The following is a 15,923-nucleotide window of genomic DNA, read 5'->3' as shown; positions in this document are numbered from 1 at the left end:
CCCAGCTCCTCTAGAGAGAACCCAGCTCCTATAGAGAGAACCCAGCTCATAGAGAGAACCCAGCTCTTAGAGAGAACCCAGCTCATAGAGAGAGAACCCAGCTCATAGAGAGAACCCAGCTCATAGAGAGAACCCAGCTCATAGAGAGAACCCAGCTCCTATAGAGAGAACCCCTGCTCCTATAGAGAACCCAGCTCATAGAGATAACCCAGCTCATAGAGAGAACCCAGCTCCTATAGAGAGAACCCAGCTCCTATAGAGAGAACCCAGCTCATAGAGAGAACCCAGCTCATAGAGAGAACCCAGCTCATAGAGAGAACCCAGCTCATAGAGAGAACCCAGCTCATCAGAACCCAGCTCCTATAGAGAGAACCCAGCTCATAGAGAGAACCCAGCTCATCAGAAGGGCTTCCCGCTGAGCGGTTCCGTGGCTCATGGTAGTTGAGGAACATCGAGGCCTGATCAACCTGATGGTTTCTTGCCGTTATGAGGCTGCTTCATATTCTATGATTAACATCTAATCAGAGTGTTATTAACATTTCTATTCACCCTGTTCTGCCGTCTGAGGACGCTCAGCCCATGGGCTGGTCTGACGTTAGTAGTCATCAGACTGCAGCCCACAGAGAATGGAAACGTTGGAGAAGCTGTCTGTACGCTCGGTTAGAAAAAGGATGCAGAACTTCCACCCGGTCACCATGGCAACTAAACTGTAGTGTTAGACATTCTTGTTGACTCATTCGGAACGGGGATAATAAATAAATAAATACTATAAAGTCAGGTATTTAACATTTCTCCCTTCTCATGTGCACGTTTACACACAGCATGACGCTGTAGGATCACCGCTGGTCGGCAGACTCATGTGGAATCAATTAGTGTGCACACACGCACACACACACACACACACGGAAACACACATGCACGCACACACACACACACACACGCACACACATGGACACACACACGCACGCACACACACAACCTGCTGGGATCAGAACCGCGGACTGGGCTACCTCCCTCTTTCTGATCCATCTGTTCTCGTCGCAGGTGTCCTGCGTTCATCACTCTCTCCCCGTTCTCGACCACCTCCTCCTCCTCCTCCTCCTCCTCCTCCTCCTCCTCCTCCTCCTCCTCCTCCTCCTCCTTTTCCTCCTCCCCCTCAGATAATTGTCTAAACTCCCCCCCCTCCTCCTCCTACATCTGTGCTCTCTGTAAAATGGCGTTACCATGGAAACTGGCTACAACCGCTAGGTGTAAGGCATTACGATTGGCATACACAATTGGCAGGAGAGCACATACACGTATGCACGTGGGAGAGCACGCACGCACACACACACACACACACACACACTCACACACACACACCCGAGCGCCGATATAGCGGATGTGTGCAGACACAGCGGAGACAGTGGACCCTTTCATTATTACACCACGGACTCCCAGAATGCATTGCTCCACGCCGTCTGAGAGGTCCCCTATATGCTATGGTCACAGCACGTCAGAACGCCTCCTCCTACAGCTGCACCACCCACTGTGACACCACCCGCTGTGACACCACCCACTGTGACACCACCCGCTGTGACGTCATCAGGGTGGTTCATCAGGGTGGTGTCATTAGGGTGATGTCATCATCAGGGTGGTGCAATCAGGGTGGAGTCATCAGGGTGGTGTGTCATCAGGGTGGAGTCATCAGGGTGGTGTGTCATCAGGGTGGAGTCATCAGGGTGGTGCAATCAGGGTGGAGTCATCAGGGTGGTGTGTCATCAGGGAGGAGTCATCAGGGTGGAGTCATCAGGGTGGTGTCATCAGGGTGGAGTCATCAGGGTGGAGTCATCAGGGTGGAGTCATCTGGGTGGTGTAATCAGGGTGGAGTCATCAGGGTGGAGTCATCGGGGTGGAGTCATCAGGTTGGTGTAATCAGGGTGGTGTCATCAGGGTGGTGTGTCATCAGGGTGGAGTCATCCGGGTGGAGTGTCATCAGGGTGGTGTAATCAGGGTGGAGTCATCCGGGTGGTATCATCAGGGTGGAGTCATCAGGGTGGAGTCATCAGGGTGGAGTCATCAGGTTGGTGTAATCCGGGTGGTGTCATCAGGTTGGTGTAATCAGGGTGGAGTCATCGGGGTGGAGTCATCTGGGTGGAGTCATCCGGGTGGTGTAATCAGGGTGGTGTAATCAGGTTGGTGTAATCAGGGTGGAGTCATCAGGGTGGTGTCATCAGGGTGGAGTCATCAGGGTGGTGTAATCAGGGTGGAGTCATCAGGGTGGAGTCATCAGGTTGGTGTAATCAGGGTGGAGTCATCCGGGTGGTATCATCAGGGTGGTGTAATCAGGGTGGTGTAATCGGGTGGTGTAATCAGGGTGGAGTCATCCGGGTGGTGTAATCAGGGTGGAGTCATCCGGGTGGTGTAATCAGGGTGGAGTCATCTGGGTGGAGTCATCCGGGTGGTGTAATCAGGGTACTCAGGTGATTCGGTTCAGTGGGTTCTAGTCCTTGTTAACGGAGTAGCATTTCCCGGTTCTGTAAACGGTTCCCCAATGATCTGGATGACTGACTGAGTGAGCACCTACGTGTGTGGGAGTGTGTGCATGTGTGAGAGATTCATTTGCAAACGTTAGAGTTAATAATAATAACGCACGTGATGAGCATATTCCAAATCAACACAATAATAGACTTCATGAATATTAATTCATAGGTATGGTGAATGTTTTGTGAGTATAGTTATTATTTTGATAGATTTGTCGCATTGGTGTTTCCATCAAACGTGACCAGATTAAAGAACAGTAGAATATGTATCAGGTACTTAGTACTTCAAATAAATGAATGGTATGGTATTGCAATTAATTGAAAATGTATTTATTAAAAACGTGGAATGGATTCACAAGGACCCTGTTTTCCAACTCTCACACACACACACACACACACACACACACACACACACACACACACACACACACACACACACACACACACACACACACACACACACACACACACACACACACACACACACACACACACACACACACACACACACACCGTCTGATTGGTTGGTGTGGGCGGGCTCTGCTCCTATTGGCCCTCAGTAGAGGTAGGGGAAGATGCGGTAGGGGACCCGCTGGCAGTAGGCGTCCCAGGCCTGCCCGTACTTCGCTCTGCACTGCCTCTCGTCACGGGCCTCCCGATGCACCAGCAGAACCGTGAAGTACCCCACGTAGAAGTAGGGCAGGAGGTGGGAGAACCCTGTAGAACACAGAACACGACATGAGGAGAACCCTGTAGAACACAGAACAACATGAGGAGAAACCTCGAGAACACAGAACACAACATGAGGAGAACCCTGTAGAACACAACATGAGGAGAACCCTGTAGAACACAGAACCACAACATGAGGAGAACCCTGTAGAACACAGAACAACATGAGGAGAAACCTCGAGAACACAGAACACAACATGAGGAGAACCCTGTAGAACACAACATGAGGAGAACCCTGTAGAACACAGAACCACAACATGAGGAGAACCCTGTAGAACACAGAACAACATGAGGAGAAACCTCGAGAACACAGAACACAACATGAGGAGAACCCTGTAGCCGGTCTGACCATAACGTTTAGCACCGGGTTATGACAACTTTTCGATTGACAAAGTATTTTGAGGCTAACTAAAGAAGACGGTGTTAGTGAAGGATAAGTGAGGGGTGCAGAGATAGTGAGGATGAGGTGCGTTCCTCTCGGTGGTCTAGGAGGGCCACTCCGGATGTTCAGACTAGCATCTCCCTCTGCTGTGTGGATTACAATCATTTAGTTTGTGTTTATGTAATGTCCATGTCATATATATGTGACGTAATGTATATGTAATGTAATATATGTGATGTATATGTACTATATATGACTTAACATTACATTACATATACATCACATATATGTAATGTGCACGGCCGTGGAGTACAACTACTAGTTAGTCCCTTTGACCAAAGCGTCTGCTGAATAATTAACTGCCTTAATGTATACACAATGTTAGAGTGACAATATCACCCTTTATCATCCATAGCATTAATGGCCTACACATTGTCCCTGGTCTGTCCCTGGTCCGTCCTCCCTCTGTCCCTGGTCCGTCCCTGGTCCGTCCCTGGTCTGTCCCTGGTCTGTCCCTGGTCCGTCATCCCTCTGTCCCTGGTCCGTCCCTGGTCCGTCCCTGGTCTGTCCCTGGTCCGTCCCTGGTCTGTCCCTGGTCCGTCCTCCCTCTGTCCCTGGTCTGTCCCTGGTCCGTCCCTGGTCTGTCCCTGGTCTGTCCCTGGTCCGTCCTCCCTCTGTCCCTGGTCTGTCCCTGGTCCGTCCCTGGTCTGTCCCTGGTCCGTCCTCCCTCTGTCCCTGGTCTGTCCCTGGTCTGTCCCTGGTCCGTCCCTGGTCTGTCCCTGGTCTGTCCCTGGTCCGTCCTCCCTCTGTCCCTGGTCTGTCCCTGGTCCGTCCCTGGTCTGTCCCTGGTCTGTCCCTCATAAACCGTTAACTCGCATCTTGTTGATTGACAGCCTGCCCTCCGCAACCCAAACCCCGCCCCCCCCTCCTGCCCACTACATTCCTGCATCCCATCCACTGTTGCCATGCCGACCACCGTCCTTGCGGCCGTGGTCGTGACGACCTACCGCAGGGCAGGGACCAGGCCAGCGCCATCAGCAGGTCCCCCAGGTAGTTGGGGTGTCGCACCAACCCCCACCAGCCCGACACCAGCAGCCGCTTCCCCGTCGCCGTGGCGATGGTCTCCAGGCCTACGGAGGAGACAGCGGAGGAGGAGTCAGCATCTCCTTATCTAACCCAGACCCTAGACCTTAGGAGGAGCTACTCCTCTGCTACTCACTGAGGAGCAGCTACTCCTCTACTACTCACTGAGGAGGAGCTACTCCTCTACTACTCACTGAGGAGCAGCTACTCCTGTACTACTCACTGAGGAGGAGCTACTCCTCTCTGAGGAGCAGCTACTCCAATACTACTCACTGAGGAGCAGCTACTCCTCTACTACTCATTGAGGAGGAGCTACTCCTCTGCTACTCACTAAGGAGGAGCTACTCCTCTGCTACTCACTGACGAGGAGCTACTCCTCTACTACTCACTGAGGAGCAGCTACTCCTGTACTACTCACTGAGGAGGAGCTACTCCTCTGCTACTCACTGACGAGGAGCTACTCCTCTGCTACTCACTGAGGAGGAGCTACTCCTCTGCTACTCACTGAGGAGGAGCTACTCCTCTGCTACTCACTGACGAGGAGCTACTCCTCTACTACTCACTGAGGAGCAGCTACTCTACTAATCACTGAGGAGGAGCTACTCCTCTACTACTCACTGAGGAGCAGCTACTCCTCTACTAATCACTGAGGAGGAGCTACTCCTCTACTACTCACTGAGGAGCAGCTACTCCTCTGCTACTCAATGAGGAGCAGCTACTCCTCTACTACTCACTGAGGAGCAGCTACTCCAATACTACTCACTGAGGAGCAGCTACTCCTCTACTACTCACTGAGGAGCAGCTACTCCTCTGCTACTCACTGAGGAGGAGCTACTCCTCTACTACTCACTGAGGAGCAGCTACTCCAATACTACTCACTGAGGAGCAGCTACTCCAATACTACTCACTGAGGAGCAGCTACTCCTCTACTACTCACTGAGGAGCAGCTACTCCTCTGCTACTCACTGGACACGCTGGGGTGCTTGGGGTCGCGGCGGAACACGTTCTTCTGAGAGTTGGACTTCCTGAAGATGTAATATCCAATCCCTGAGGAAACAGAGGGATGAGGAAACACTTGATAACACTCCTCTGAACCGCATCACAGAGCTTGATGCCCCTGACCCAGCTCAACGGGTAAGAGCAAGGCATACTGCGGGGTTAGGGTTAGGGGTTAGATACCCTGTCCAGCTCAACTGGAGGTACCGGGCCTGCTGTCAGGCGTGGGGGGGGGGGGCTACCGTTGAGCAGGACGATGGCGGTGGCGGCGGCGGCCCCCAGCTCCACGGGGTGCACCACCAGGAAGGAGGCCTGCAGGCTGTAGGCAAAGGGCACCCAGGCCAGGTCCCCGAAGGCCAGCATGAAGCCGAAGCCGTCGTGGACGATGTCCATGGTGGTGAGAACCGCCTCCTGCAGAGAACGGCAGCGTCAGGACGGACAGTCAAGGGACAGGGCAGGGAGGGGGGCAGGGGGGGGGGTACTGGCCTCGTTCCAGAGGGCGTCGGCTACGTAGAGCAGCTGGAAGCCGTTGACCAGCAGCATGGCCAGAGAGGCTCCGTCCCTCAGCTCCACCTCCTTCATCAGCATGCCCAGGTTCACCACCACCTGACAGACAGACAGACAGACAGGTGGTCAGAGAGAGAGACTGGTGGTCAGAGAGAGAGACTGGTGGTCAGAGAGAGAGACTGGTGGTCAGAGAGAGAGACTGGTGGTCAGAGAGAGAGAGACAAACAGACAGACACAGGGTAGAGACAGACAGACAGACAGACAGATAGACAGACAGGTGGTCAGAGAGAGAGACTGGTGGTCAGAGAGAGAGACTGGTGGTCAGAGAGAGAGAGACAAACAGACAGACACAGGGTAGAGACAGACAGACAGGCAGACTGACAGGTGGTCAGAGAGAGACTGGTGGTCAGAGAGAGAGACTGGTGTTCAGAGAGAGAGAGACTGGTGGTCAGAGAGAGACAGACAGACATTCAGAGACAGACAGACAGACATTCAGAGACAGACAGACAGACAGACAGACAGACAGACAGACAGACAGACAGACAGACAGACAGGTGGTCAGAGAGAGAGACTGGTGGTCAGAGAGAGAGACTGGTGGTCAGAGAGAGAGACTGGTGGTCAGAGAGAGAGACTGGTGGTCAGAGAGAGAGAGACAAACAGACAGACACAGGGTAGAGACAGACAGACAGACAGATAGACAGACAGGTGGTCAGAGAGAGAGACTGGTGGTCAGAGAGAGAGACTGGTGGTCAGAGAGAGAGAGACAAACAGACAGACACAGGGTAGAGACAGACAGACAGGCAGACTGACAGGTGGTCAGAGAGAGACTGGTGGTCAGAGAGAGAGACTGGTGTTCAGAGAGAGAGAGACTGGTGGTCAGAGAGAGACATACAGACATTCAGAGACAGACAGACAGACATTCAGAGACAGACAGACAGACAGACAGACAGACAGACAGACAGACAGACAGACAGACACAGACAGACAGACAGAGAGGGAGAGAGGGAGAGAGAGAGGGAGAGAGGGAGAGAGACAGACATAGAGAGAGAGAGAGACAGACAGAGAGAGAGAGACAGCAGTCTCCCTTCCCTGGACAACATCTCCGCCAGCAGATGCAGGAGCTGTGCCTCGAACATCATGAGAGAACCCTCTCCCCCGGCCCACAGCCTGTGGACCCCCTCCCCTACGGCAGAGGCCCGGGACCACCAGGCTACAGCACAGCTCCTCCCAGAGGCGGTGAGGCTGGGGAGCTCCAGGACTGTCCCCCTGACTGCATGGACTGCTGATGGCCTGAAATGCTTGATGCTTTGATGGTTTTTTAAATAACTTACTTTTTTTATTGTCTTACTTATTTATTCTATATTCATATACCATTTATTTTAGTCATATGCAATAAATATAAGTTGAATTGAACTTGAGTAAAGAAAAACATATGGGTTTCTTCTTGCTTTGTCAAGGAATTACACAATTGCATGATGAATTATGACACACAAAAGGATTACCACAGATCTAGGAGGTTTTTTATTTCGTTGTATTTCCAAGGGTCACTCGCTTTTCCAAGACTCATGAGACTTGATGTACGGGAGCAGAACAGGTTGTACTTTAGTTCCTGTCGTCCGTATTAAATAAGGTCCAGACGTATTGGTGATCAGATTCGACATGCGACGTCACATCCAGACTGTCTATGGCCCATTCTCCACTTCATCCAGTCGTTGTGCTCTGGCTTGTGTTAGCTGCTAAGCAGCGCCCCCTGATGGTATGAAATACAACTACAGCTCATGTCTATTCCACATAGACACCCTGGCTGTGTCTCACTTCAGGGGACGCATCCTTCGAAGGACGCGGTCTATGAAGGCGTGGCCTTCCTAGACCGTGAAGGCCGGACCGAAGGCCGAACGAACGTTTTTAAATGAGACGGTCTGGCCTACGGAGCATTTCAAGTCTGCGTAACAAGCCGTTGACACCCTTCACCTCGCGTGACGACGCGCCGCTCCTGTCACCTAGCAACCCTGACAGCTGCGGTTCAAACCGGACGGCGGAGGAGAAATATGGAGCCCTTATATAATAATATAACTTTAATAGTTTAACGTTATATGGCTCGTGCCTCGTGTTAATGTCATTGAACTTTGACAATAAAGTTACACATTTTAAATAGTCCCAACTTAATTTTAATATAATAAATGTTTTTACATAGTTTTTCCATTAAATACGCAATTTGCTGCTTTCTCCAACGGCATTTCTGAAAAAAAAATCCCATTCGCAATGAATCTTGGGATACGTTGGACCGTGAAGAAGGCTGCATTTGTCGGCCGCATTTGAAGGAGCCTTCGAAATGGGACAGCCTTGACGCGTCGCAGTGACTCAATTGGCCTTCGAATGCACCCTTCGAAGGATGCGTCCCCTGAATTGAGACACAGCCCAGGTTGTTCCTGATCAAAATGGCCCCGGTCTTTGTGACAGTAAAATTGTGTAAAATTTTTCAACATATCCATTTCTTTGTCCAGCCGAAATGCTTATGGTTCGGGTTGAGGTCATTTCCTGTGAACTTGCCCAGACAATCAGCTGAAGTGCTTACGGTTCAGGTTGAGGTCATTTCCTGTGAACTCACCCAGCCAATCAGACCCGGCCTCAGCTCACAGAAATACTTGAGGTCAAAGTTCCCGATGCGAGGGTTGAGCTCCCGCCCGATGAAGAAGTCATACAGCGGGTTACCTACAGGGGGCAGAGGGGCTCAGGTTAAGGGTTGCTAGGGTAAAGTTTAGGGTTGCTAGGGTAAAATTAAGGGTTGCTAGGGTTAAGTTATGGGTTGCTAGGGTAAAGTTATGGGTTGCTAGGGTAATGTTAAGGTTGTTAGGGTAAAGGTAAGGGTTGTTAGGGTAAAGTTAAGGGTTGTTAGGGTAAAGTTAAGGGTTGCTAAGGTAAAGTTAAGGGTTGCTAGGGTTAAGTTATGGGTTGCTAGGGTAAAGTTATGGGTTGCTAGGGTAATGTTAAGGTTGTTAGGGTAAAGGTAAGGGTTGTTAGGGTAAAGTTAAGGGTTGTTAGGGTAAAGTTAAGGGTTGCTAAGGTAAAGTTAAGGGTTGCTAGGGTAAAGTTAAGGGTTGCTAGGGTAAAGTTAAGGGTTGCTAGGGTTAAGTTATGGGTTGCTAGGGTAAAGTTAAGGGTTGCTAGGGTAAAGTTAAGGGTTGCTAAGGTCAAGTTATGGGTTGCTAAGGTTAAGTTATGGGTTGCTAGGGTAAAGTTAAGGTTGTTAGGGTAAAGTTAAGGGATGTTAGTGTGAAGTTGAGGGTTGGTGGGGTAAAGTTAAGGGATGTTAGGGTTAAGTTAAGGGTTGACATTCGGTACTGACCCGTGTTCCCGCCGGGGGCCAGGGCGTGGGGCGGGGCCCAGAAGGAGCTGATGTAGAGGTAGAAGGACAGGAGGAAGGAGAGCCCCGTGGCGCAGACGGCCAGGGGCAGCAGGAGGTCAAACAGAGAGCCCAGCGGGAAGCCCAGCCACAGCAGCAGCATCTGCAGCCCCACACTGATGACCAGCGCATGGAAGCCTGGAGGAGGAGAGGGGAGGGGAGAGGGAGGAGGTGAGGGGGGAGGAGGAGGAGCAGGTGAGGGGAGAGGGGGGAGGAGGAGCAGGGAAGGGGAGAGGGGGGAGGAGGGGAGGGGGGAGGAGGAGGAGCAGGGGAGGGGAGAGGGGGGAGGAGGAGGAGGAGGGAAGGAAGGGGAGAGGGGGGAGGAGGAGGATGAGTGAAGGGGAGATGGAGGTGAAGGTGAGAGGAGATGGAGGTGAAGGTGATGGAGGAGGAGACAGAAGAAGAGAAAGGTGATGAAGTATGAGACTGTCGTGTCAAGGTAACAGAAAGGTAATACATGGATATCTGGACAAAGATATCGGGGCTTCTATTGAAGAGAGACTTTAGCATTCACTGCAGAGCCATTATTATAAGGTTCATCCTAGTTGTTCTATAGTACACACAGTAAAAAAGGGACAAACAGCTGGCATTAAAACGTGGTTCTAATCTCACATTCCTTATTCTGTTTTTGTGACGACTAAAACATCCTTGACGTTATAAAGTTGACCAGAGAACTTCTCCATGAACGGCTGATTATCAAACCTTCTGGGTGAGGAAAAAACAGCCTGGAAGCACAGAAGTGCTCCTCACAAACAGGGCCGTAAAACCCTCGCACACAACTCACCATACACAAACATACACACACACACAGCTCACTATACACTAACACACACACACAACTCACCATACACTAACACACACACACACACACACACACACACACACACAACTCACCGTACACTAACACACACACACACACACACAACTCACCACACACAAAGCTCACTATACACAAACACACACACAACTCACCATACACTAACACACACACACACACACACACACACACACACACAACTCACCATACACTAACACACACACACACACAACTCACCATTCACTAGCACTAACACACACACACAGACACACACAACTCACCACACACTAAAACACTATGGCGAACACTAACACACGCACACACAAACCACAAAACACTTAAAACTAACACACAAACACAAACCACTAACACACACACAAACTACTAAACACTAACACACACACAAACCACTAAGCACTAACACACACACAAACACTAACACACACACACACACACACACACACACACACAAGCCACTAAAACACACACAAACCACTGCAGACTTACACACACACAAACCAGTAAACACTAACACACACACAAACCAGTAAACACTAAGCACCACGTACCGTTGATGGGGTATTTGAGGCGCGTTCCGTTCTTCAGCACCAGCCCCTCAGACACCTGCACACAAACAGTCAGCCAACAGTCAGCCAACAGTCGTCCAACAGTCGTCCAACAGCCGTCCAACAGTCAGCCACCCTCCTCATGGGGAACATGGGAGAACTAGAACAACGTTCACTAGACAGACAGACAGACAGTAGGACGGACAGACTGACAGACAGACAGACAGACAGACAGTAGGATGGACAGACAGACAGACAGACAGACAGACAGTAGGATGGACAGACAGACAGACAGACAGACAGTAGGACGGACAGACAGACAGACAGACAGACAGACAGACAGACAGACGGACAAACAGACAGACGGACAAACAGACAGTAGGATGGACAGACAGACAGTAGGACGGACAGACAGACATACAGACAGACGGACAAACAGACAGACGGACAAACAGACAGTAGGATGGACAGACAGACAGACAGACAGTAGGACAGACAGACAGACAGACAGACAGACAGACAGACAGACAGACAGACAGACAGACAGACAGGCAGACAGACGGCCACGTGCCTTGCCCAGGGGCAGCAGGTAGAGGAAGGCGTGGAGGGTGAACCAGCCCAGCAGCAGGAGGGGGGCCAGGGGGTCCCAGAGAGCGGAGGGGGGGGGGAGCTGGGGGGGCCACTGCAGCAGGCTGGCCCCCGGGGACCGGCTGACGCTGAGCAGGAACAGCACCAGCAGGGGCAGCAACACCGGGATACAGCTGGCCCCTAGGAGACAGGAACCATGGTTACTGGGGACCAATGAGAGGACAGGCATACAGCTGGCCCCTAGGAGACAGGAACCATGGTTACTGGGGACCAATGAGAGGACAGGGATACAGCTGGCCCCTAGGAGACAGGAACCATGGTTACTGGGGACCAATGAGAGGACAGGGATACAGCTGGCCCCTAGGAGACAGGAACCATGGTTACTGGGGACCAATGAGAGGACAGGGATACAGCTGGCCCCTAGGAGACAGGAACCATGGTTACTGGGGACCAATGAGAGGACAGGGATACAGCTGGCCCCTAGGAGACAGGAACCATGGTTACTGGGGACCAATGAGAGGACAGGGATACAGCTGGCCCCTAGGAGACAGGAACCATGGTTACTGGGGACCAATGAGAGGACAGGGATACAGCTGGCCCCTAGGAGACAGGAACCATGGTTACTGGGGACCAATGAGAGGACAGGGATACAGCTGGCCCCTAGGAGACAGGAACCATGGTTACTGGGGACCAATGAGAGGACAGGGATACAGCTGGCCCCTAGGAGACAGGAACCATGGTTACTGGGGACCAATGAGAGGACAGGGATACAGCTGGCCCCTAGGAGACAGGAACCATGGTTACTGGGGACCAATGAGAGGACAGGGATACAGCTGGCCCCTAGGAGACAGGAACCATGGTTACTGGGGACCAATGAGAGGACAGGGATACAGCTGGCCCCTAGGAGACAGGAACCATGGTTACTGGGGACCAATGAGAGGACAGGGATACAGCTGGCCCCTAGGAGACAGGAACCATGGTTACTGGGGACCAATGAGAGGACAGGGATACAGCTGGCCCCTAGGAGACAGGAACCATGGTTACTGGGGACCAATGAGAGGACAGGGATTCAGCTGGCCCCTAGGAGACAGGAACCATGGTTACTGGGGACCAATGAGAGGACAGGGATTCAGCTGGCCCCTAGGAGACAGGAACCATGGTTACTGGGGACCAATGAGAGGACAGGGATACAGCTGGCCCCTAGGAGACAGGAACCATGGTTACTGGGGACCAATGAGAGGACAGGGATTCAGCTGGCCCCTAGGAGACAGGAACCATGGTTACTGGGCATAACAGACCATTGGACCAGAGAACTGGACCTAGAGACACAAGGGCCTCAGCCTGCTGCCAGCGGGCACAGGTGAGGTGCCTTAGTGCCTTGCTCAAAGAACCCTCAACTCTTCAGTCAGGAGGAGCCAAGCCGACCAAACTAGCAACCTGCTGTTGCCAGGCAACCAACTCAGTGGGAATCCCACGCTCCACTTGGGGCCCGCTGTGTTGGGACTGTTCCATTATTCATGAGCGACAGTAAACAGCATCAGAGCTGCTCACTCAGAAACACAACAGTCACGGCTCACTGACTTCATCTGCTCCGCTTTGTTCCTGAAATAGGTCTGATGGAACCCTGCCCTGTAGGCTACATCGGTGAGTGCTGCTCTGTTGGTTCTGTCTGTAGGCTACATCGGTGAGTGCTGCTCTGTTGGTTCTGTCTGAGGCCTACATCGGTGAGTACTGCTCTGGTCTGCTGTCTGTAGGCCTACATCAGTGAGTACGGCTCTATTGGTTCTGTCTGAGGCCTACATCGGTGAGTACTGCTCTACTGGTTCTGTCTGAGGCCTACATCGGTGAGTACTGCTCTACTGGTTCTGTCTGAGGCCTACATCGGTGAGTACTGCTCTACTGGTTCTGTCTGAGGCCTACATCGGTGAGTACTGCTCTACTGGTTCTGTCTGAGGCCTACATCGGTGTGAGTACTGCTCTATTGGTTCTGTCTGAGGCCTACATCGGTGAGTACTGCTCTACTGGTTCTGTCTGAGGCCTACATCGGTGTGAGTACTGCTCTATTGGTTCTGTCTGAGGCCTACATCGGTGTGTGCACTGCTCTATTGGTTCTGACTGAGGCCTACATCGGTGAGTACTGCTCTGTTGGTTCTGTCTGAGGCCTACATCGGTGAGTACTGCTCTGTTGGTTCTGTCTGTAGACCTACATCGGTGAGTACTGCTCTGTTGGTTCTGTCTGTAGGCCTACATCGGTGAGTACTGCTCTGTTGGTTCTGTCTGTAGGCCTACATCGGTGAGTACTGCTCTGTTGGTTCTGTCTATAGGCCTACATCGGTGAGTACTGCTCTGTTGGTTCTGTCTGTAGGCCTACATCGGTGAGTACTGCTCTGGTCTGCTGTCTGTAGGCCTACATCGGTGAGTACTGCTCTGTTGCTTCTTCAGGGACCGTCTGCAGGCCTGCGGTCAGATCAGGACTTGACTTTTTAAAGTGCCATGTTGTGTAGCACATTTTTTCACAGTGAATGATTCGACCGTTAGGTTTTATTTTATCGTTTACCATCTTATCCATTCGCAGGCGCTCTTATCAAGCAAATAATAATATATCCTGTTTAGAAAACGGATAACACACAGAGCAGCCCGCCTGAGCGGAAGACCGCGACCCCAAGTCATCCCGGCAGACAGCAACACGCTGCACCGGAGAGACACGGGCTGAACAAATACCCACTTCTGCCTCAACATTACCCGCTTCTCTCTTCTACCCATGTGTGCCAGGCACGCCTGTGCCCTCCGAACGGGACGTCCACCGCGGGTAACATCCTGAATACAAAGAGAGCCGCACTTGATCCAGATCAAGTTGATAGACTGGTGTTCATTCATTAATCACTGAATTATTGCATACATGCTATAGGCCTTAGTACTCCTGCTGCTGCTGTCTTCTGTCATTGTTTGTGCTGGGCAGTTCTGATTCCGCAAAGTTTGTGATATGCACATAGGGGCACTTGATAGTGATTAAGTTGATCAAACAAAGGTTTTCTCAGAGAGGAAATGGCCTCGTAGATATTCGAATATATTCTAATACATCGCTTTATATATTCGATATCTGTTCGAACTTGATTTTTCACAAAAGTGACAGCCCTATATTGTAGAGAACAGAAACGTATACACGTGAACAACTTGGAAAACATATGGAGACCCCTCACTGAACACATAAAACAAATCATTTAGAGACGTCATCTCACACTCTTCAGCCCATCGTGGAGGTCGGGTGTAATAGCGCCTGATTCCCCAGAGGGGGCGCACTGTACCGTTTTACAGTAAGACGAGCTTCCAGACTCTGAGATCAGTGACCTGGTGGGGTGATATTATTGATGCTGGCTTACCGAGGGTTCCTCCGAACTCCCTCTCGGTGGTCGGAGAAGACCTCCGCTTCGTCGACTGCTTCATGTTCAACGTCCTGGAAATGAATATGTGAGTGAATGAATGAATGGGGGTGTTACTACAAAAATGGTTACTACAAAGAATATCGTTACAATAACCATGATAGGAATCACTTAACAGGGTCAACTCAAGCAAGGCTTACATAAAATAAAATACTCGGTATTGTAGAAGCTCAATGTTAATAGTGCTAATAGTGACTTGAATCGTTAGGCAGGAGAACTGTAAACTTCAGGTGTGGAGCACTGCGCAGGCGCACTGCTCCCCGTACCAGTTGTAGTGATGCAGCAGAAGGCTGCTTCACCCCCCGGTCCCACCCGGTCCACATGACTCTGGACCATCTCAAGACACTTCAGCAGAGGAAGTATCTTCTAGATCACAGATCGACCTCCTAACAGCTATGTTACATCAACCCCACATCATTCATGAACGCGGTATTCCCTTCCCATGACATCGCTTTTATCCTATATGTATATGTATATATTTAATCATCATATGAAGGCGTTAAGAAGTGAGGGGGAAGTCTTACCGGTACAGCGTGCAGGTGAACACATTAGGAGCTGCGGTGAATGGATGTCTGATGTTTTGCTGAGCATCGAGAACACGCCCCTAGAATATGTCCTCTTCGGGTGAAGTCTCACAGGGCCAATCGAAACCCTGGATGGCAATCTGAAGAGGGAGGAGCTTGATTTCATCGACCAATCGCATGCCTGTGCTGGTGGAGGTAGGGCGGAGCCGGCGGGGGGGAAACACCCAGAAAGTAGAATGACTGAACTTTGTTAAGTGAGTGATGTTATAAACTGAATTATACGTGGCTTGTGGATGAATGAACTTCAGAAACTTTTTCTTTTACCAAAGAAATACTCTGTCATACAAAAAGAACAACACCGTTGCC

At 51.2% G+C, this 15,923-nt stretch overlaps 2 protein-coding genes across 3 annotated transcripts in view; one reads left to right on the top strand and one right to left on the bottom strand.

Moving 5' to 3' along the window:
* Window positions 1-15,923, top strand: part of LOC132462155 (uncharacterized) — a 306,161-nt gene that overhangs the window by 65,843 nt on the left and 224,395 nt on the right. The gene's annotated exons all lie outside the window — the stretch shown is intronic.
* tm7sf2 (transmembrane 7 superfamily member 2) lies at window positions 2,837-15,047 on the bottom strand. Its single transcript, XM_060057761.1, has 10 exons — window positions 14,974-15,047; window positions 11,577-11,773; window positions 11,009-11,063; window positions 9,566-9,760; window positions 8,828-8,931; window positions 6,199-6,318; window positions 5,955-6,123; window positions 5,683-5,763; window positions 4,641-4,763; window positions 2,837-3,239 (listed from the first exon to the last, which is right to left on the bottom strand). The coding sequence occupies exons 1-10, from the start codon at window positions 15,035-15,037 to the stop codon at window positions 3,079-3,081; spliced, it is 1,269 nt and encodes a 422-aa protein (XP_059913744.1). The 5' UTR covers window positions 15,038-15,047; the 3' UTR covers window positions 2,837-3,078.

The sequence above is a fragment of the Gadus macrocephalus genome, chromosome 7 (assembly GCF_031168955.1).
Source record: "Gadus macrocephalus chromosome 7, ASM3116895v1".
Lineage (NCBI taxonomy): Eukaryota > Metazoa > Chordata > Actinopteri > Gadiformes > Gadidae > Gadus > Gadus macrocephalus.
The sequence above is the reverse complement of the archived record's forward strand: the minus strand, read 5'-3'. Positions and strand labels throughout refer to the sequence as shown.